At 35.5% G+C, this 23027-nt stretch overlaps 1 protein-coding gene across 2 annotated transcripts in view; it reads left to right on the top strand.

Moving 5' to 3' along the window:
- The window catches only part of AEBP2 (AE binding protein 2), a 72357-nt gene that overhangs the window by 10572 nt on the left and 38758 nt on the right, over positions 1-23027 (top strand). For both annotated transcript variants that reach the window (XM_047066077.1, XM_047066078.1), the window contains exons 2-3: positions 11900-12107; positions 19837-19944. In XM_047066077.1, coding sequence (XP_046922033.1) covers positions 11900-12107; positions 19837-19944 — 316 coding nt within the window. The remainder of the gene's footprint in view (positions 1-11899; positions 12108-19836; positions 19945-23027) is intronic.

The raw sequence follows: 23027 nt of genomic DNA on the forward strand, positions 1-23027 counted from the left end.
TTTTTTTTGAAAAAAACTCGAACTCGCAAACTGTGAGATCATGACCTGAGCTGAAGTTGGTCACCTAACCAAGTGAGCCACCCAGGCGCCCCAAGTTCATTTCTAAATTATAAAACTTATGTCATTGCTTTTTATAAATACTTGTTAAAGTTCTGATAGTGGATGAATCAGCTGTGGAATTTTTTAGTGCTTTAAATTCATGTTGACAGTCATTTGAAATGTCTTTTGAGGTGTTGAGGACTACTGGAGGCATTTTTGTCAGAAATGTGTGTACTGAAATCATCTGATAAAATCATATTTATGATTTAAAACTAACTTAAAAAACAAACCAAGTAATGATTGCTTCTGTATAAAATGGGTGTTATCCTTCACAGCAGATTTTTTTACGTACTGTCTTTGCATATAGACATTTTCCTGGAAATCTTTTTAAGAAGGTAAAAGATAAAAAAGGTAAAAGATAACTCCTTGTAACGTAATTATATTGAAATAGAACGTTTCTAGTATTACAGTGTTTTTGAAGATAATTTCTTGCTGATCTTGTCTTAAACTGTGAAAAATGTGGGTGGAGTAATCTTAAAGAGCAATAGACTAGACTATTGCTTTCTGGACTAGACTAGAAATGAGAAGGAAATTTAAAATGATGTGCACAGTGCATAGTAGTGATATAAGAATGCAACCTACTTGTTTTCCATAGGCTATATTTCATCATTGTTGCATAAAGTCCCTTTTGACCAATTTAGTGAATGCTGCTGGGTCTTAAGGAAAAAATCTTTTGTTTTTATTCAGAGAAATAATTGTAGGGATGGAGAGTAGTCTTTTTCTTGATTAGAAAAACCCATTTTAGCTTTTTAAATTACAGTGATAATAGCTTGTAATTACAGTAACAATAGTAATAATAATATCTTGGTTTTGGCTAATGATTTTTAGTGTGCCTCCAATTAATTTTTATGATTATCTCAGTGTGACAAAGCCATATATTTTCCTTGCCTTAAAAATCCTACTTAAATTTGTCACTAAAAGTATGTGAGCATTTACTGTGTGCAAGGCACTGCACTACCTAGATTTAGGGAGTTTACTCCAAATGAGAGGCTTATAGGTGATTCATAATACAAATCAACCAGATCATAAGGAAGCAGAATTCTTTCCACCTTAGGTGAGTAGGGAGGGCCTTAGGGAGATGTGACTTGAGCATGTGTAGCACACGTAATAAAACAAGCACTTGTCTTTACTTCTTTTTTTCTTTCTTACTTATTTTTTCTAATTGCTTCTGAGTTTAGAGATCTAAAAGCCTGTGGTACCATAGCAGTTTGGAAGACAAAATTAGATGGCCTTACAGAAATCTGATGTGATCTAAATTCTTTAGTCCCATTTACGACCAATTTCATAATTATTTGATCTTTTTTAAAAATTTTTTTTAGTGTTTGAGAAAGACGGAGTGTGAGTGGGAGAGGGGCAGAGAGAGAGGGAGACACAGAATCTGAAGCAGGCTCCAGGCTCTGAGCTCTTAGCACAGAGCCAGACGTGGGGCTCAAACCCACAAACTGTGAGATCATGACCTAAGCTTAAGTCGAACGCTTAACTGACTGAGCCACCCAAACCCCCCCCATTATTTGTTCTTGATAAAGAAAAATGAAAGTGACTTCCCCTTTATCTCTAAACAAATTAATATTTGGAGTTGGATTTTATGTTGACTTTGTTAGGCTCCTGTTCTAATGGTCTAAGTTCTAAATTTGGGACAAGTTCTACCTGAGGATTGGGTTGCTTTCTGTGACCTTGAATTACTTTTTTTATGAAACTAATTGACTTGTAGGAATCAAATTTAATAGTTTATCTTGTTATCAAAGCTATCTATCTGCCTAAATGAGTCAAGTTATAGCTAAGTCTTAAATATCCTTTGTGTGTGCTATATAGGTGTGCAAAAGCAAAGAAACAACTTCTTGTGTGTGCACACCAAGTGAAACTGTCAGTTATTTTGATGTATGATATGGGTTGTATTTCAGTATTTCTCAAATCTGTGATTTACTCAGATTTTTACTATGTGTAAGTCTGGCAATCAACTTTGGCATTAGTGTTTTATATTTGTCTGACTTTGGGCAAGTCATGTAATTCTGTGTCTCAGTCTGTTTTATTAAGATGAGGATACTAATAGTACCTACCTGATATGGTTGTTGTAAACATTAAATGAGTTACTACATATCAAGCATTCTTCTAGTTACTATGGCTGCATGATAACCAACTCCCAACATTTAATGGCTTAAAACAGTCACGTTGCTTATAAATCTAAGATCTGAGCAGGGCTGGGTAGGGTTAGATCATTCCTGTTCCACTTGGTGTCAGCCTAGAACAGCATAAAGGCTGGGGACTGTAGTCACCAAAAAACTCACCCACTGACATTATCAGTCACACGTGTGTGCCTGGGCTGAGAAGACTGAAACATCTGGGACTCCCTGGTATCTCTCTCTAGGTCTGTGTACTTTTTTCGTAAGATCTCTTCAGCATGGTTGGTTTCAGGGGAACCAGATTTCTTTACATGGTAGGTCTGGGCTTCCAAGCTGTGTGTCCTGAGAGAGTCAGCTGGTAGCTGTAGTATATGACCTTACCTTGGAAGTCTTGCAGTGTCACTTTTGCAGTAGTCTTGGTCTTGTTCAGATTCAAGGGTAGGTAATATTCAGTCCCATCCCCATGCCATTTTGAAAGAAGAGGATGTGGAAAGTGTATATGGTGTGGCTGTCTTTGGGAAATAGACTCAGTAAGTATTGGCAGTTATGATAAAGTATAGGAAGTCAGATTTAGATAGGCTATCTTGTTTTTGTGATACAAATTTTGATGTAGTAAGTTACATGATCCCTTTTTTTCCTTAACAGAAAGTTATAAAATGTAACAGGCAGGCAATTCATAATTTTCTTTTTTTTTAAATGTTTATTTATTTTGAGAGAGAGTGTTTGGGGGAGGGGCAGAGAGGGAGAGAAAGAATACCAAGCAGGCTCTGTGCTGCCAGGGTAGAGCCCGATGTACTGGATCTTGTGAACCATGAGATCATGACCTGATCCAAAACCAAGAGATGCTTAACCGACTGAGACACCCAGGAGCTCCCATAATTTTCTTGAACTGCCTGTTTCTGTCTTTTTTTTTTTTTTAAGTTTTTATTTATTTAAGTAATCTCTACACCCAGTGTGGGACTTGAACTCACGACCCCAAGACTAACAGTGGCACGCTCCTCTGACTGAGCTAGCCAGACGCCCCTTGAAGTGCCTGTCTCTTTTAACTGGTTTAGTTTTGGCTTTTAATCTCATTGTCAGTGCCTAGAATAAGGAGCAGGGCACAAAATTATAGTCTATTCCAACAAATGGAGGTGAGGAATGGTAGAATTTCACTCTTAAAGTTGTATATTATTAATATAATATCCATATAATATTAGGTATACAACTTCATACTTTTGAAGAAGGCTTGTCTTAAGTGCTTGGCACTCTTGAATTTTAGCCTGTAATAAATTTGATTATAAGTATAGAAGAGACATAATCATTCTACTAGTAAGTGGCAATTTCATAGATGAAAGGAACGTCACCCACCTGTTAGCCAAATAACAACTTACCCTGCACTGTGATTACATTAGGAATCCCTGATGTGTGGGTATAATGTTTACCTATAATTTGGTAAATACTTTGAAACTTTATATAGTATACTTATTTCTACACAAAGCTTATTACCAATTACAAAGTTAAGCTAAGTTTATAATGCTCGATTTTGCCTTGTTAAATGTAACTTATAAACCTGTAGAATTTTTGTTTCCTTTTATCTCATGCCACTTTCTTCAGTCCCTATGGAGGACCATGTTCCATTCTTTAAAAATGAGAATTATAGAATATTTGGTTTTTTTGTTTAAAAAAAATTTTTTTTTAATGTTTATTTATTTTTGAGAGAGACAGAGACAGAGTGTGAACAGGGGAGGGACAGAGAGAGGGAGACACGGAATCCAAAACAGGCTCCAGGCTCTGAGCTATCAGCCCAGAACCCGACGTGGGGCTCGAACTCACAAGCCATGAGATCGTGACCTGAGCTGAAGTCAGACGCTTAACTGACTGAGCCACCCAGGCTCCCCGAATATTTGTTTTATAATAATTCAGATGGAAGCTATGAACCTAAGACTTCCTAAACATATAGTTTTCATCAGAGAACAAAAATAAAACCGCCTTGTTTCTTTAGAGATTAGTGAGGTTCTTTTGTGGAACCTCAATCAAGAACTTCCAGATCCTGGGGCGCCTGGGTGGCGCAGTCGGTTAAGCGTCCAACTTCAGCCAGGTCACGATCTCGCGGTCCGTGAGTTCGAGCCCCGCGTCAGGCTCTGGGCTGATGGCTCGGAGCCTGGAGCCTGTTTCCGATTCTGTGTCTCCCTCTCTCTCTGCCCCTCCCCCGTTCATGCTCTGTCTCTCTCTGTCCCAAAAATAAATAAAAAACGTTAAAAAAAAAAAAAAAAAAGAACTTCCAGATCCTGAAAGAATTGGTTAAATGCCTTGATCATCCTTTTTTCCTATTAAATTCTTTTTTTTTAAGATTAAAAAAATTTTTTTTTAGTGTTTTATTTTATTATTTTTGAGACAGAGACAGAGCATGAATGGGGGAGGGTCAGAGAGAGAGGGAAACACACAATCTGAAGCAGGTTCCAGGCTCTGAGCTGTTAGCACAGGGCCCAACGCGGGGCTCGAACTCACAGACTGTGAGATCATGACCTGAGCTGAAGTCGGACACTCAACTGACTGAGCCACCCAGGCGCCCCTTAAGATTTTATTTTTGAGTAATCTTTATACCCAGTGTGGGGCTTGAACTCACAATCCCCAGATCAAGAGTCACAGGCTCCAACTGAGCCAGCCAGGCGCCCCTTGCTACTACATTCTTTAAGTTTATGGTATCTTTTATCCTTGATGTCTCTTACTCTGTATGTAATACAGCTCTATGGTTTTTTTTAACTTTTTGTTTGTTTTTAATTTTTTTTAAAATAGGCTCTACACCATCAGGACCCTGAGATTATGAGTTGCATGCTCTACTGACTGAGCCAGCTAGCCGCCCGTTTTCTCACTTTTTAATGTAAAATGCCATTCATTTCATAGTTAGTAGTTTCATAATTTTAAGGACTGTTGTTGAGAACATAAACAGTCTAAACAATTTACAGATTGAGTAGTGGATGAAATTTTTTCCCCAAATGAGTTTTTGTGTGGAACTCCAGTGCCTGAGACATGTTAAAATGGTATTTTATTAGTATTTAGTTTTTGTAATCTCAAAAACTTTACATTAATTTATAAAGTCACTCAGAACAGTATAACTTTTTAAGTAAATTTAAATTCGAAGTAGGGTTTGTGAATGTTACAAATATATGTCAGTATTCAAACAGAATTTCCTTGTTCTATTTTGGCTGCTTAGTCTTGAAAATTTGACTTGCAGATATGGGCAGCTTGTCTTTCAGTCTCCATGTACTACACTTTAGTTCTGCTGATCAAGAGCTATGAAAGGGGATTACTAGTATGGAAATTTTGTTTGAAAAACACCATTACCTAATGATCTTAATTGTCTTTATATCACAAATGCAAAAGTGACTAGAACCTCAAACTTAAGCTATAAAATTCTTAATAATTGTCTTATGTCAGCCCTTTAATTTGTTATTAGCTCCCCAGGAGAGGAGAGCACATAGTAAGGAACTGGTCTTCTTGGAAGGTGTTTAATTGGGTAGGGCATAAGGGTATGATTTACAGATCTAATTTTTTATAAATGGACATGTGGAGGCCTAAATTAAGTCTATAGTACAGACCTGCAACTTTGCTAATGAATGACATATTTATAGGAAATTCTGATGTTTTAATTTTTTTTTGAGTGAAGAGAGTAAATTATACTTAAATTCAAATTATACACCCATATCCATTCGGGTCTCTGTTCCTAACTTTCCTTTAAAGTTAGACATTTTAGGGGGGCACCTGGGTGGCTCATTCGGTTGAGCGTCCAACTTCGGCTCAAGTCATGATCTCGCTGTCTGTGAGTTCAAGCCCTGTGTTGGGCTCTGTGCTGACAGCTCAGAGCCTGGAGCCTGTTTCGGATTCTGTGTCTCCCTCTCTCTCTGCCCCTCCCCCACTCATGCTTGCTCTCTCTCTCTCTCTCTCTCTCTCTCAAAAATAAATAAACATTAAAAAAAATTAAAAAAAAAATAAAGTTAGACATTTCAGTAGCCTTGTAATTAAGAGCAGGAGAAAGAAAAGGACCCAAAGATACCAAGGAGAATCCATAGTACAAATGAATTTCCTTACAGGTAACTGAAAAGAAGGCTCCTGATAAGGCTTCTCTACCCATTGGACCTCAGATTCAATTTCGAATTCAGGAATTAAACTCCAAATAAAATAAAAATATTCCAGCTCAGAAACCTACTCTTTCCAGTACATTTTAGAGAGTCATTTAAACTTTGCACCAGAACAGTGGTTCTTGAACATTTTACTTTAAAAAACCCCTTTGCTTTCTTAAGTATTTAGGAATATGAATTATATCTCAATAAACCTGTTAAAGTTATTAAAAAAAATTAAAGATCTTTTGTTTCTGTGGGTTATATTTATCAATAAACTTATAGGATTAGAAATTAAAACCAAGAACTTTAGAAACATTAAACATAAACCAATTATATGTTTCCTTCCTTCCTTCCTTCCTTCCTTCCTTCCTTCCTTCCTTCCTTCCTTCAGCATAGGCTTCATGCCTAATGTGGGGCTTGAACTTAAGACCCTGAGACCAGTAGTTGCATGCTTTACCAACTGAGCCAGCCAGGCACCCCTTAATGTAAAATAACTTTTACTGTTAAAAAAATAGAAGAGTGATGTTGTTTTATATTTAACATCTTTAATATCTGACTTTACAGCTAGTTTTTCATATCTACTTCTGCATTCAGTCTGTTGTAGTGAATTGATTTGGTTGAACTATGTAAAGACTGGCCTCATACAGATATGTAGTTGGAAAAGGAAGGAGTTTTTTAATAACCTTTTTAGATTAATTGTGTGGCTATTTGATTATACACCCAAACTTGACAGGTGATAGTTTTTTTACAGTGTTTGCAATGTGGAATCTGAAACTATATCAGTGAGCTTTTCTTATTCTGTTGCATTTAGACCGTGGGCTTGTCCTCCATCTTGATAATGTAACATCCATGTATTGCTTCCTCTATTCCTGTGTTTTGTCATTAGTAATCTGCCCTTTGCTTTTCAAAGTTGGCAACCCTGATGGCTATGGTTATGTCTACACACAAATGTTTTGCTTGACAGTAATTTGAGTTCTCAAAGAAGGGTATATTCTTACATGTGTTGGTTGGCCCTTGAGTTCCCAGAGGACATAATTTTTTTTTTAATGTTTATTTATTTTTGAGAGAGAAAGCAGAGTGTGAGCAGGGGCGGGGAGGGGCCTAGAGAGAGAGAGAGGGAGACACAGGCTCCAGGCTCTGAGCTGTCAGCACAGAGCCCAATGCGGGGCTCAAACTCACAAACCGTGAGATCATGACCTGAGCCGAAGTCGGACGCTTAACCGACTGAGCCACCCAGGTGCCCCCAGAGGAAATAATTTTCATAATAGCAATGTAGTTTACTCTAGATGTTATGGTAGAAATGGCTGTTGTGCCGGGTAGTTTCTTAAGAGGAAAAGGGTCCATGGAAAAGAGAGAAAATTTTGTTATGTTGAAAATCCTTCCTGTCCTTCCCTAAATATTGCGTGTGAATTTCTAACATCGTGTGGGATTTTCTTTTTTTTTTTTTTTGAAACTTATGGATTATGTGTTGTCACAGGATATGTGTGTGTGTGTGTCTGTTTTTGTGTATGCTTTAGTTTATATCATTGTGCAGTATCAGACACACACTTCATGAGATAGTCTGACCTGTCTTACTTGGGTAATAGTAAAAGATCTTTTAGTCTTGCTACTCAAAATGTTGTAGCAGTAGCATCAACAAGTAGGTGCTTATTAAAAATACAGTATCTCAAAAGAAAAATACAGTTATCTCTGGTCCTACCCCAAAATTCACTAAATTGGTATCTGCACGTAATAAGATCCCAGGTGATTGTTAGAATATTAAATTGAGAAGCACTGCATTAGATTATTGTAACTATCTGAATAGTAGGAGTGCTTTTTTCTGGCTTAAGTTTCCTTCCAAATACTAGGCTGCTTTTGTTCACATTTTACAGAATTAGTAGGTGTTCACTGGGAAGGAGAACTAAGTGAATGAAAAATGTTAATATGTAGGATCCTAGGAATATTACAGGATCAGGTGGAATGTCTTCTTCTAGTTCAGATCATCTTGTTATCTTACTGTTACAGGAGGAAGGACACTGTTTTCTATGGGATCTATATCTAGCTCAGTGTCCTGTCAAAATAAAAAATTAACTATAACTTGTCTCTTTTGCTCTCCCACGTCAGGACTGTTGCCTTTTTGTCTTAGGAGTGGAGAAAACCATAGATTCCAGCATGGATCTAGGGCCAAAAGGGATCCTGGAGGCTTAGGATTTGGACATCTAGAATTTGCAGGAGCCTAAGAGGGGCTGCGCAGCAGGACTCCATTTGGCCCTGCTAGGCTTTGGGAGGCTCTGTGGTATGCTGCACATATGTGAAGGTCTCTTGAGTCTTCTAGGGCATGAGGTCTGTCCCTTACCACCTCTGCCACTGCATATGCAGCTCAGTTGCCAGTGATAGACACAGTTCATATTCTTAATATCAGCATTATACTGTCTTTTTATGAGGATCTGTATCCACATGAAGGCTTGTGTTTCAGTGATACTGCACATAGACTGATTACATGATCTTCAGTGTATATGGATGTTTGCAGTTACAAGGTTCCCCTTCTATGGTAAGATTAATAAACAAAAGTACATTAAGCACTATCTAGATAGACTGTATATTGCTAGTTGAATTTATTATGAGTCTCTTGGCCTTTCTTTGTCCAATTTAAAGAAAATTGGTTTTATTTTCAACTAAGTTTGGACTTTTCCATAAAAGCAGTACAGGTATGTGATTAAAAGTGATACAAAAAGGTATTTATAGTGAAAGTTTCTCTCCTTCTGATCCTCCATCTGCCCCTCCAAAAAAACATGGATGATGTTTTGTGTATCCTTCAAAAGAAGTTTTGCCTTAAAAAAAAAAAACAAAAGTTTTGTCTTGAGAGAACACCCATGTCTATATCTGTCTCCCTCCCCGGCCTAGGTATGGATATGGAAATTGGAGCATTACTACCCTGTGTGTGTGTGTGTGTGTGTGTGTGTGTGTGTGTGTGTGTGTGTTACACTTTGCTATACCTTAGAGATTGCATTGCAATAGATCATTGAGATTAATCTCTTTTCCTAAGATGGTTTATAATTTGAGTGTGGTTGGTTGTCCACTGAAAACTATTAATATTTTATTTGCCTTTGGTGTTAATTAGTATGGTTTATAAAAGTATGAGCATTACAGTTAAAATGTTTTAAAATCTATGAAATCTAGGAAAATAGGTGATTGTTTCATGGGTTAAGGGCCTCGTGAAACTTGAAATTCCTAGGGCCCAAATAAAAATAATGTATTTCTGTATAGAAAAAACGCCATAGTCACAATTTATTCCTGCAAAAAATATGACTAAGTATTCAGATAACCAAGCTTATTTGCATTTGAGAACTTAATAGAGATTACAGAAAAATTTTTTAATATCTACACCCAACGTGGGGCTCAAACTCACGACCCTGAGGTAAAGAGTTGCATGTTCTATGGATTGAACCATCCAGGTGCCCCAAGATTACAAAGTTTAGAATGAAGTTTTAAAGTTCTAATTTAGAACTTACATTGACTGGTAGATAGCCAGATGAATTTAAGCATGTGAATATTCTTTAAAGGGGAATCAGACATTTTTCATGTCTGAAGCATCCTATTAAAAAAAAAAAACATTTTTGCTAGCTCTTTTTAAATGGGTGCATTGGATGTTAGACACTTTTTTTTTTTTTAAAGTTTATGTATTTATTTATTTCAAGAGAGAGCCCTAGCAGGAGAAGGGCAGAGGGAGATGGAGAATCTCAAGTCGGCTCCATACTCAGCTTGCAGCCTGACGCGGGGCTCAAGCCCATAACCCTGGGATCACTACCTGAAATCAGGAGTCTGACGCTCAACTGATTGAGCTACCCCCAGACACAAATCATTTTTACTTTAATAAGTTAAACTTTATTTTGACTCTTACATATAAGCAAATGAAGTTGTGATTATAGATAAATGTTCTTATTTTTAGATGGTGTGTGCTGAAGTGATTGTGGTTGAAGTATCACGTTTGCAACTTGCAGATGATTGAGAAAAACAAATTACATATAGCAAGTAGGACAAAATGTAAATTTAAAAAAAAATTTATTTTAAGTGATCTCTATACCCAACATGACACTTGAACTCACAACCCTGAGATCAGGAGTCGCAGGCTGTACCGACTGAGCCAGCCAGGTGTCCCCAAAATATAAATTAAGTTCAGATTTATGTAACTTTTCTGTGTCTTTGAAATTTTCTGTAGTAAAAACTTGGGAGTCGGGAAGCATACTCCTTAAAAGTTAATATAATTTTCATAATTTATTGGTACTTAGATTGCAAGCAGATAAATAAATAGCTTTTGATGGATTTAATGTGCAAACATTCTTACTGTTGAGCCCTCTGGTTGAAGCTACTTTCCTGTAGTCTCTGTTGGGAAGATACTGAAAAAAATTGTTTTAATGAATTGCTTTTAATTTTTTAAAAATTTTATTTTTATTTTTATTTTATTAAAAATTTTGTTTATTTGTGAGAGAGAGAGAGATAGAGTGTGAGCGAGTGAGGGGTAGAGAGAGGGAGACACAGAATCCGAAGCAGGCTCCAGGCTCTGGGCTGTGTCAGCACAGAGCCCAATGCAGGGCTTGAACTTTTGAACCTTAAGATCATGACCTGAGCTGAAATCGGATGCTTAACCGACTGAGCCACCCAGGCGCCCCAAAAAGATTTTATTTTTAAGTGATCTCTACATCCAGCATGGGGCTTGAACCTACAACCCTGAGATCAAGAGTCAGATGCTCTACTGACTATGCCAGCCAGCCGTCCCCTTAAATGAATTGCTTTTGAAAGGAAGGCTTCCATTTTTTTCTTTTTACTTTTATTTCTACTAGTATGTAATTTTCTTAGTAAATAAAAGGGTCACTAATATGTTATACTTTAGTGAATAAAAAATAAAAAAGATTGGCTTTTTCAGTCCTTTTTTTGTGGATAGAGATTAGCAAAAAAAAAAAAAAATTGAGGTCTAGAAAAAGACATTTTATTTGGACTTTGGTAAAATTGGAGAAACTTTTTATTGCACCCAGTTTTCTCTCTTCTGCTTGTTTATTTAGAAGGGAAAATATTGCACAATTTCCCAACTTTTTTGAGATGGAGAGAAGTAGGATATGACAGCAGTTGTATTCTTAGATTAGTGAATAGAGGAAATGATTATGGATTAACAAGTGATTTGCAGAATTGTAAACATACTCTTGGTTCTGAAATATTTATAGCTGGACACTATAACTCTATTGTGCTTCTCAGAACTATGCAAGGGCCGAAATTTGATGAGCTGTATGTATGGTGTGTGTGTGTGTTTGCTTTGCTTTCTGTAGGTTATAGTATCGAGTTCATGTCTGCCAAAAGTTACTTAAATTATCCCATATCTAGTTTTGAGGTACCAGCATTTCTTTCTTTTTTTTTTTTTTTGCCTTGATTTGCACTTTATTGCCAACTAAATGATTTCAAAGCAGTGTTGTTTTCTAATAGAAAATATGGTTTAGTATGCTTTGTATGGAGCAGAATGTCAAGTAGTAATCTTAATTAAGTATAAGATCATATTCATGTTAGTGAATTTCTAGGAATAACACAGCCTTTTTTCTTCTTTTGTAGCATAAGCAGTACTATAATGGATGTAGACAGCACAATTTCCAGTGGGCGTTCAACTCCAGCAATGATGAATGGACAAGGAAGCACTACTTCTTCAAGCAAAAATATTGCCTATAATTGTTGTTGGGACCAGTGCCAGGCTTGCTTCAACTCTAGTCCAGATCTGGCAGATCACATCCGTTCCATACATGTAGATGGTCAGCGAGGAGGGGTTGGTTTTGTCATTTCTTTTTTTCACTCCCTGTTTTCATTAGTTTTATTAATTTGTAATTGCTAGCTAGGCTTTTTTTTTTTTTTTTAAAGTAATTCGAGATTGTTTTTACACAGGCTTTATTTTTTTCAATTTTTTTTTCATTTATTTCCCACATAACTTGATAGGATCAAATGAACATATGTGTTGGATTTTAATTTGCTCTTAGAAGAGATTAGACTTTCTAAAATACAGTGCGAAGAAATTCAGTTTTCTAAAATACAACGGTAATATTAGACTTTCTACAGGATTAGTATAAACAGTTCTGTTAAATTACGGCTTGCAGTCATTATTTGTGAATGAGAATTATCATCTTTTCCCAGGTCTTAACAGAGCTGGCTTAGATAGGAAGTTCTGGTTAGTGAGTATTGACCTATACCTTTTTAGGAATAAATTTAATTGTGTCAGTCTATATAATTTTTATTGGATAGTGATTTAAGAGCTAAGCAAATTAGGTGAGTCAAAGTGTAATGGATCAAAGTATTATAATGTTACTTACAACTTTTTTCAATTTTATCTAGGTTTGTCTTGAATAGTTAACCACACTTTAGTGCACTTTCCAGAAATTAATGTCACATTGTTAAGTACAGATAATCTTTAGGCCACATATTTCGTATCAGCTTGCCATCACTGTTGAGATCTACTGATACTAAAATGGTTTAGGATCATTATGGTTTAAGTGAGTGGGTAGCTGTTTCCAAGGTTGCATTGATGGTTAGATTGCATTGATCTTTTTTAAAAACATGCAACCATATAAGAACCTCTCACATTGTAACCAGTGGTATTTGTGCATTGAAATCTTTTAAGAAATCTTTGCCGTTGTCACAGTATGTTGTAATGTATCAGCAATTTTTTGATTACTGAAATTTGATAAGTAAATATTTGTCTTACTAGATTTGAATTTTGTGATGTCTAGGTAGACAACAGATAGTGTATTAAAGAAATCTGCCCATCATATGGTATTTTCACCGCTTAACCCAACCCAGCTCAGTGGTTAGGTTACTTTTGTAACAGTCTTTTTTCCCTTCTTACATACATCAGATTTTTATTGTGAGCTATGTTAACCAAGTTGGTTTCCTAGTTATGATAGAGTTGTTTTTTGTGAGCCAGTGCTTGATATCATTCAGTATATATCACTAAGATAGTCTTTTGAGCCATGGCATGATGCTTTTTTAGTCACTTGATTTAGCAACTATCTATAGGATCATGAACTATGTAGAAGGTTACTGAGCTTCATGTAGTAGGTGTGGGAAAATCTCACATTTCTAAGTCTTAGATCTTACACATTGAGGAGTTGGTACATAGCCTTATGAGAATGTTTTCAGCTCTTTAAGGATCTACAGAAGGAATCGAGGTGCAGACTGAATCTATCATGTAGTCACGGCAGCTATATTTACCTTATGTCATAGAGCAAGGCATGAAGTCTTGGTATTTCTACAATAAGTATAAACTTGTTGAAATGACCCCCCCCCCGTGTCATTTCTCAAATACTCATAAAATTACTTTATTAAAAATAGGATTCTCTGGCTAATTTTAAGCTTAATGCTGTTTTGACCACAGAAAGGAGGCCTGATCTTTGAAGGACATTAATTGCTAAACTACAAATATTAGAGAATAGAGAAAATACACTCAGATTATTTTTACATATCAGTCATTGGCCTATAGATCAAGCTTTCAGTCTGTATACCGATGAATGAATGAAATTTTGAAAACTATGTACAACTATGTAACAGGAAATCTTGATCTGGTTTTGTGCTTAAAATAGAGTGGATGTTGGTTGGGACATCTTTTTTTTTTTTTTATGGCCTCTTTGAAGGGAACTTTAAAAAAATAAGCGTTTTTAAAAAGTGTAGAGTTCATTGACGTTAAGTACGTTTATATTGTTGTACAACCATCGTCACTGTCTATCTCCAGAATTGTTTAATATATCAAACTGACATCTGTACCCATTCAACAATAATTCCCCATTGCTCCCTTTCCTCAGCACCCCAGTTCTACTTTCAGTCTTCATGACTTTGTTCTAGGTACCTCATACACCTGGAAAACAGCTGATTTTCATAACATAATTTTTGTTTAGATTTCTTATCTCTTCTTTCTACCCCAAGTGTTAAACTGTCTTAATGGAACAGAAGCAAATGAGGAAAAAATTGGTAACTCTAGAGGACTTTATGCTTCTACTTACTAAAAGTTGACAGTTTTATTGGAGTAGTATGTTAGCAAGATCTGAATACTATATTAATTCCTGTTCTTTTTCTCATCCCACTCTAATCTTCACCCTGGGAAAACAAAACCATCATATAATAGCTTAGAAACTTCTCTCTCCCCCCATCCCCCCTTTAAGCTTTTTATATTTCCATGTCACATGGACTTTAATTATATTTGGAGGCTGAAATTGGGTAGAGTTTGGGTCTTCATTGACCTTTTCATATATCAAAGTGGGTAGATTCTTCTATTTCAGAAGTTAAGCTAACCACTTAAACACCAGATTGTGAGTGTACCTTTTTTTTTTAATTTTTAAAAAATACCTTTTTAAAAAAATGTTTATTATTTTTGAGAGAGAGACAGCATGAGTGGGGGAGGGGCAGAGAGAGAGGGAGACAGAATCCGAAGCAGGCTCTAGGGTCCTAGCTGTTAGCACAGAGCCTGATGCGGGGTTCAAACTCACGAACTGCAAGATCATGACCTGAGCTGAAGTCGTATGCTTAACTTACTGAGCCACCTACCTGCCCCAATTTTCTTTTCTTTTCTTTTCTTTTTTTTCTTTTCTTTTCTTTTCTTTTCTTTTCTTTTCTTTTCTTTTCTTTTCTTTTCTTTTCTTTTCTCTTCTCTTCTCTTCTCTTCTCTTCTCTTCTCTTTCTTTCTTTTTCTTTCTTTCTTTCATGTTTATTTTTGAGAGAGAGCGTGCGTGAGTGAATATGCCTTTTAAGGAAGACTCATGAAAGTACTTTTTCCTATTTAAAATACTAAAAGAGGCAAAACATTTTTTAACTTTTTTTCATTAGGTATAATAGAATCGGGTTCTGGGGTCATACTTCTGTGCATGATTGGATTTCAAAAACTAGAATGAGGTATTTTATTAATCACATTTCAAATCCCAGTGTCCTGTTCATATACACTGAAGTCTTGGTAAGCAGGAAACTTTGTCTTCTAGGATTTCTGTGGTTTAGTAACATCCATTAGTGTTGTGTTCTTTCCGTCTTAACTATTTCTTATTAAAAAAAAAAAACCAGATTTGCCAGAAAGAAACCTGTTTGTGTTTCTTGATGCACGAGTTATTTTACACGTGTCATTTTATTAAGTTCATTTTTGTGTATGTTCTTTGGTGTGTTTGAGGGCAGAGGGCCTGAAGGAGATTTTGGGGAAGGGATGGTAGGGTATTATTCAAAGGCTTGAATAAGATCAGTTACCTTTATATGTTACATAAAATGACACTCAGGGTTAAATTGGAATGAGACTAGAAAGTGAAATCAATCTTAGGAAGTCACTTTGAGTTTTGATTGCCTATATGATAGCTCCTAAAACATGCATGAAATTGGTCATAGATTTTGTAATAAAGGAAAAATACTTAATTCTTGTAATTTGAGTGTTCTATTAAATATTTTTGTCCTCTGTTTTATTAAATTTGTCCTCTGTTCTTTTAACAGAGAAAATTGAAAATGTTCATTTAATGTGGCTAAAAGTAATAGGATATAAAATGATAGCTGTTGTTTTAGATCTTGGAAGAACAAACTGATTAGAAACAATAATTACATGTAAAAAATACTTTATTTCTCTTTTGTTCGCATTTTGTAAAAGAGTGAGCTGGGTTTTTTCTAAGTAATATTAAAGCTTGGGGTGCCTGGTAGCTCAGTCAGTTAAGCATCCGACTTTGGCTCAAGTCATGACCTCACAGTTCATGGGTTCAAGCCTCGCGTTGGGCTCTGTGCTGATAGCTTGGAGCCTAGACCCTCTTCACATTCTATGTCTCCCTTTCTCTCTGCCCCCCACCCTCAAAAATAAAATAAAACATTAAACAAAAAAAGAAATGAAAGTTTAAGGGATCCATAAAAGTCATCCAATCCCTTCCTGATTTTAGATGGTGTTATCTCTTGCTTTATACAAAATCTTTTTGTATCATTTTATTGCAAAAGGAATCTAATTCCTTAGTAAAGCCAGCCCCTTCCCCCACTCCTGCATGTAAATTATATTGCCTTCTGGCTCTATTTAGAATATATTTGGCTGATTTTAATTTACCTTACTACTAACTGAATTTTCCTTATGCATACTTAGATTCTGTCAGGTTACATTGCATTTTTTTTTTGCGGTAGATTTTACAATTTACTTACAGAAAATTTTAATGGATCATTTGCACACTTTAGTGTGAAATGTTAGTGACCAGATAAGTACAAGTATCTTTATACTGTTACACAAGCTGTCAAAGGTGTAGGCCATGAATAAATTCAGAAAAATATGTTGCTGCATTTGGTCAAAGAAATTGATGAAAGTGAAGAACACTTAACACTACTCTTGGTTCTCAGGTTTGTACCAGTCTTTTCCATTTTGGGCATTTTGGAGGAGTTGCCTTAAAGTTGGCAGTTTGAATGAGTGAGGATTTCTGAAGGACTTCTCAACAGAAAGCCCAAACCTATAAAATTGAAATTTTAGACCTCTACATCTTTAGTTGGGTCATTGTAAATTTGAAGATTCTTTGGTAGTCCAAAAATATTCTGATTTAATTTAGTTTAGTTTAATTTAATTTAATTTAATTTAATTTAATTTAATTTAATTTAGTTTTGTTTGAGAGAGAGCCAGGGAGGGATGGGGGTTGGGGGAGAAGGAGGGGAGAGAGCGAGAGGGAGAAAGAAGGAAAGAGAATCCAAAACAGGCTACACGCCCAGCATGGAGCCTGATGTGGGTATCCCTGAGTTGAAATCAGGGAGTCGATCGCTTAACTGACCAAGCCACCCAGCCACCTCCACAAATATTCTTTTAATAACTGTGTGTTTTGATTTGATTTTTAAAGATAGTTTGGCAGAAAAATTTATTTGGTGGCAGTTATTTTGAAAAGGGGCCTCCAGTGTCTAATATAAACCCAATTTTTCTGTTAAATAGTTTAGAGTATCATCTTGCATTTTCATTGTATTTTGGAGTTAGCAAATGTGTGCTCGTAGTGTCTGTTTGATGAGAAAGGAAATAGACGCTTAAAGAAATGATTCTTCCAAGATTACAAAGCTGCAAAGAATGAAAGCTCTGTATACAATTCAGGTCATTTACTTTGTGCTATTTTTGTTACATCTAATAACCTAATATAGTCTGTCTATTATGAGAGACTAGACTATGTACCTATGTGCCTCAGTATTCTGATTAGTATAGCTAGATCTTAATTCATTTTTTTTTAGAACTTAATTCATCTTAAGGTATTATAGAGGAAGCATGATAGATTTTATGCTTGAATAATTCCTTTCACATTTGGATTAGATTCCTGTGGTGTTTGGTTTTCAGAGTTAATTTTTACAATGAAGAAGTTTCTAAAAATTGATTGAGAATGTTTTTCATATATTGTGCATCTAAAAACTCTCAAGTTTGAAGAAAGACCCTTCTGTCAGATTTTAACTCTTTATCAAAGGGTGTCCTAACATAGATTAGGGAAAGAAATTCAGCTTTTAACAGTTTTGTGATTTTTGTGGATCCATGGTGTGGAGTTTTAGTGCCTGTTTTGTCTTTGTGCAAGTTTAGTGCTTCCTCTCCCCCTCTCTCCAAACCCCAAAATTATTTTCTAAATATTTCACCCCAGTATAGCTAAATATAGTTAGCTTTGGTCTCTTTACACTTACTTCCATTTCCTATAAAATTCATTAGGTTGAAGGTTATGGTTTTTCTTTGAACCTGAAGGTGTTGCTCTAATAGTGTTACTAGACATTATTTCATCTAGAGTCTGGACCATAACTACTCATCTTGAAGGCTATTATGTGGTGGAATTACAGTCTGCCATTGTCTCCATATTTGTGTTTATTTCTAGGAAAAAAAAATTGCTAGTCAGAGATTGTTGTTTCTTTCACATATAGTGGTTGGCTAATGTAAGGGGCAGTGTTTGAATATTTATCTTCTTGTTTCTTTGAGAGTAACTCAGCACAGAGTTACTTAAGAGTTAAGACAACAGAATTCTTCACTGTTTTAAAAATTATTACATAAATGACGGTAGATATGTTTCCAGTTACTTTAATGCATCTCTCTTTATGTGGTATGGCTTGTGAGAGAATTTTAAATCAATCTCTGATTCCTATTTATTGCTTGAACATTTAAGACTCAGAGTTGTCAGGAAGTTGATAGATAGCACTACTGATTATCTGCATGTGATTATTAAACATTATTGAATTAATTTCCACAACACAATTCATGTAGTTTTGAAAACATTTTTTCCTTTTTTTGGATTCATTTTAAAAAGTAGCTTTGAATTCTGGGAACTTGTGGAATCATTTTATAAACACAAACTAGGGTCAAGGATTTTAAATATGAAGGAAGAAATGTTTTGATTTCTATGTCTGTTTAATTGAAAGAAATGAGCCAATCTATAGAGGAATCAGGATACATGATAACTCTATAAACAGTCATATCAAACAGCAATAGCAGTATTGCCTTGTTAGACCTATCTAATATAAAATGACTTTGGTTTTGAGTAAAAATTCAGTTATTTTAGACTGTTGATTTTTCTAGGCTTTAAAAAAAGTTTATTTTAAACTGTTTAATGATGCTTCATTTTTGCATGTATCTTCATTCTATTCTACATGTAGTATGTTACAGTCTTGAAAGTATGGCTCTGTTTATAATTACTCTTCCCTTAGAAAAGAACAGAGCTTATATATAAGTGGCTCTTTGAAGGCTATAACTACAGTGGATTCAGACTTCTTTTACTGGTGTTGGGAAGCAATTTTAAATGTTCAGCTTGATGGAAATACAATCAGTTAGAAACTTGATATGTCACTAGTAAGAAGATGATAAAGATTAGATTGTTAGTTGTTAGACTGGTATTTTCCAAACCCAGTCATACTCAATTACCTGAATCCAAGAATGTGGATCTGTTATGATAAACAGCTTATGCCCATTGCTTTTACAGCTGTATTAATTTAACATTTTGTATTAGATTTTGTTTCATAAGATAATGGGAAATAATTTTTAAAGAATAGAACAGTATAAAAATAAGTATTAGCATGCATATGAGAATAAGGAATCTAGAGCAGAAAATTTTAACTTAGTAATTTAATTACTATACTCATTTTCTGACATTCATCTTCAGAGATTAATATTTGAGTATTTTGATTTATTTTCATTATTTTTTTATACTGTTATATTTTCCTGTTATAAATAATACATGTTAGTTCCCTCATGCAGTAAATACAAAATAATGGTGTATAGTTCTGGTTCCAAGGGTATATTGTTAATATTTTGAATTTTGCCTTCTGAGTGACACTTTGGGATTGGTTTTTCAGTCCCCATTGAGGGAATTGGACAGCAGCCTTAAGGGGAAAGGGTTGACACTGTGCTTTTCATACTGGAAGTTCAGAAGTTTAACTATGTTAAGCATTTTGATTGACTCCTACATTAATGGCTCTTTCTGTCAGTTAAAGACTTGCAGCATGTTCATTTGAACTTACAAGGAATAAAACTCTGTTGAAATAAGTGATGAAAATTATTATGGCTCTTCTTTTAACAGGTATTTGTTTGCTTATGGAAAGGTTGTAAAGTATATAACACTCCATCAACCAGTCAGAGTTGGTTACAGAGGCATATGCTGACACACAGTGGAGACAAACCTTTTAAGGTAAGTAAGTATATGTGAGTTGTTTTTAACTTTTAGTTGATGTATTTCTTAAAAAAATTTTTTTTAAACGTTTATTTATTATTGAAGGACAGAGAGAGTCAGAGCGTGAGCAGGGGAGGGGCAGAGGGAGAGGGAGACACAGAATCTGAAGCAGGTTCCAGGCTCTGAGCTGTCAGCACAGAGCCCGACGTGGGGCTCGAACTCACAAACTGCGAGTTCATAACCTGAGCCGAAGTCAGACGCTTAACCAACTGAGCCACCCAGGTGCCCCTGGTTGATATATTTCTTAATGGGCATATTTTTGCCCTTCTAGCAATGTTTAAAAATATGTCTGTAGATACATGGAATTTAAAAAAGCGATGGAGGTAAAGATAATTTAATCCAATTTGTAAAATTTGGAGAACAGAAGAAAGTCACTGTGGAGGGTGGATTCAGAATAGCTAATGGGCAGACCTGTTTGAATGCATGTCTTTAAAATTGGTGGCTTTTAATACCTTGTGATGTGTGTTTTCACTGCTATAGGTTTCAGCCTTTTTATTAGCAAACAACACTGATTATTAATAATTCCAAAAAGTGAAATTGTACAACGTTAAGGGAATTGATTGCTTTCACTCAGGTTTGAGGTCATGGTACTGAGTTTAGTTGTAAATTACTGTGTCAAATAGATGTATTCTGAAAAATTGTATGAAGAACCAGTTCTGTAAAAACCGTTTTTCCATTTATCTTCATTAAAAATTAAACAAAATATTTTGGTTTGTAATTATGGAAAGCATATACCATAGAGGTTAAAAGTTTGTGTTTAGAAAACTTTAATAGCTGTTAAACCCATAATTTACTGGTATGTAAATACCGTGCCAGAAACTTCCCTTGGGTTTCATTAGAGAAAGAGGTAATTCTTATGGAGCTGCTTTTTAAAAAATTAGTTTATTTTGAAAAGACAATCTTTAACAAGTTAAAAAAAATTTTTTTTTTAAATTTTTAATGTTTAATTTTGAGAGAGAGAGAGAGAGAGAGAGAGACACAGTGCCAGCAGGGGAGGGGCAGAGAGAGGAGACACAGAATCAGAAGCAGGCTTCAGGCTTTAAGCTGTCAGCACAGACCCCAATGCGAGGCTCAAACTCAGGCACCATGAGATTATGAGCTGAGCTAATGTCAGACTCTCAACCAACTGGGCCACCAGGCGCCCCAAGTTAAAAAAATTTTTAAGGAAATTATTTATGTAGAGAAATCTTGCTCCCTTTTCTTCTTTCCTTCTTCCCTCTTCCTCAAATATGTAACCACTGTTACTAGTTTCTAGTGAATTCTAGTATTTCTTTATGAACCAATATATGTAGTTTCATTCTTCTTTCTTACACAAAATCCAGTAAACTATATACTGTCTGTACTTTATTTCTAACTATTTTTTTTTAATGTTTGTTGGTTGGTTGGTTGATTGATTTTGAGAGAGAGAGAGAGAGAGAGAGCGTGCACAAGCAGGGGAGGGTCAGACAGAGAATCCCAAGCAGTCTCTACACTGTCAGTGCAGAGCTGTATGCAGGGCTCAAACTCAGGAACCGCGAGATCATGACCTGAGCCGAAATTAAGTCGGATGCTTAACCGACTGAGCTACCCAGATACCCCTGTAATTTTTTTTTTTTTTTAATGATTTTATTTTTAAGTAATCTCTATACCCAGTGTGGGACTCAAACTCAAATCTCTGAAATCAGAAGTCGCATGCTCTACTGACTGTGCCAGCCAGGCACCCCATATACCTTATTATTTTTTTCTTTAATCAACCTTTTATTTTAGAGCAGTTTTAGATATACAGTAATATTACAAGGATTATAAAGTTCCCTTATACCCTATGCATAGGGTATAAGTTTCTCCCACTGTTAACCTCTTTCTTGCATGTATGTGTACCTTGCTTTTTAAACTTACTGTATTCTAGAGATCTTTCTATATTTGCTCCTAGAGAGTATTCTTTCAGTTTATTTAACCAAATTTGTATAGACACTTGGGTTATTTCTAGTCTTTGGCTATTATAAATAGTGCTGCAGTGATAAATCTTGGAACATACGTGTCATTTTGTACATGTGTAAATATATATGGAGGAAGAATTCCCCGAAGTGACATGAGTGGGTGGATCAAAGGCTATATAAGCATTGATGATTTTGATAAATCTTGCCAAATTGCCCTCCTTAGGGTTTGTGTCCTCATCATCATTGTTAGAACGTCTGCCTTCTCAGTAGCTGTGCTAAGATAAGAAGGTGTTCTCAAACTTTTGGATTTTTGCCAATCTAATAGATTAGAAATTCCATCGTTGTGTAGGTTTTTTTCTGGTTTTCATCCTAATGTAGTTTTAATTTGCTTCTCTTTCATTATGAGGAAGTTTGGGTATCCTTTTTTTCTTTTTCTTTTTTCTTTTTTTAATGTTTATTTTTGAGAGAAACAGAGGATGAAGAGGATAGTGGCAAAGAGAGAGGGTGACACAGAATGCGAAGCAGGCTCCAGGCTCTGAGCTGTCAGCACAGAGCCCGATATGGGGCTCGAACCCACTAGCTGTGAGATCATGACCTGAGACGAAGTCAGATGCTTAACCGACTGAGTCACCCAGGCACCCCTGGTTATCTATTCTTATGTTTAACTATTCGGGTTTATTTTTCTTTCTTTTTAATTTTGTCTATTTACTTTAAAAAAGTTTTTTAATTTTTATTAAGCAAGCTCTGCGCCCCTGGTTATCTATTCTTATGTTTAACTATTCGGGTTTATTTTTCTTTCTTTTTAATTTTGTCTATTTACTTTAAAATTTTTTTAAAATTTTTATTAAGCAAGCTCTTTGCCCAGCATGGGGCTTGAACTCATGATACTGAGGTCAAGAGTCTAATGCTCTACTGACTGAGGCAGCCAGGAGCCCCTCTTTATTCTTTTTTAAATAAATGATCTCTTTGACCTTTCTGTTGGCATGTGGGTCTTATAACTTTAACACCCTAGTCTTTCTTGGGGTCTTACTATAGATCCTACCCCTGGTATGTTCTGGAAGTGTATGATCTGGGACAGTTTTTAAACTTCCCATTAAGATGTAGCTAGTAAGAATAGTTACCTCA

The sequence above is a fragment of the Lynx rufus genome, unplaced genomic scaffold (genome assembly GCF_022079265.1).
Source record: "Lynx rufus isolate CCGP_SWC_20201006 ecotype Redwood Valley unplaced genomic scaffold, mLynRuf1.p SCAF_7, whole genome shotgun sequence".
Lineage (NCBI taxonomy): Eukaryota > Metazoa > Chordata > Mammalia > Carnivora > Felidae > Lynx > Lynx rufus.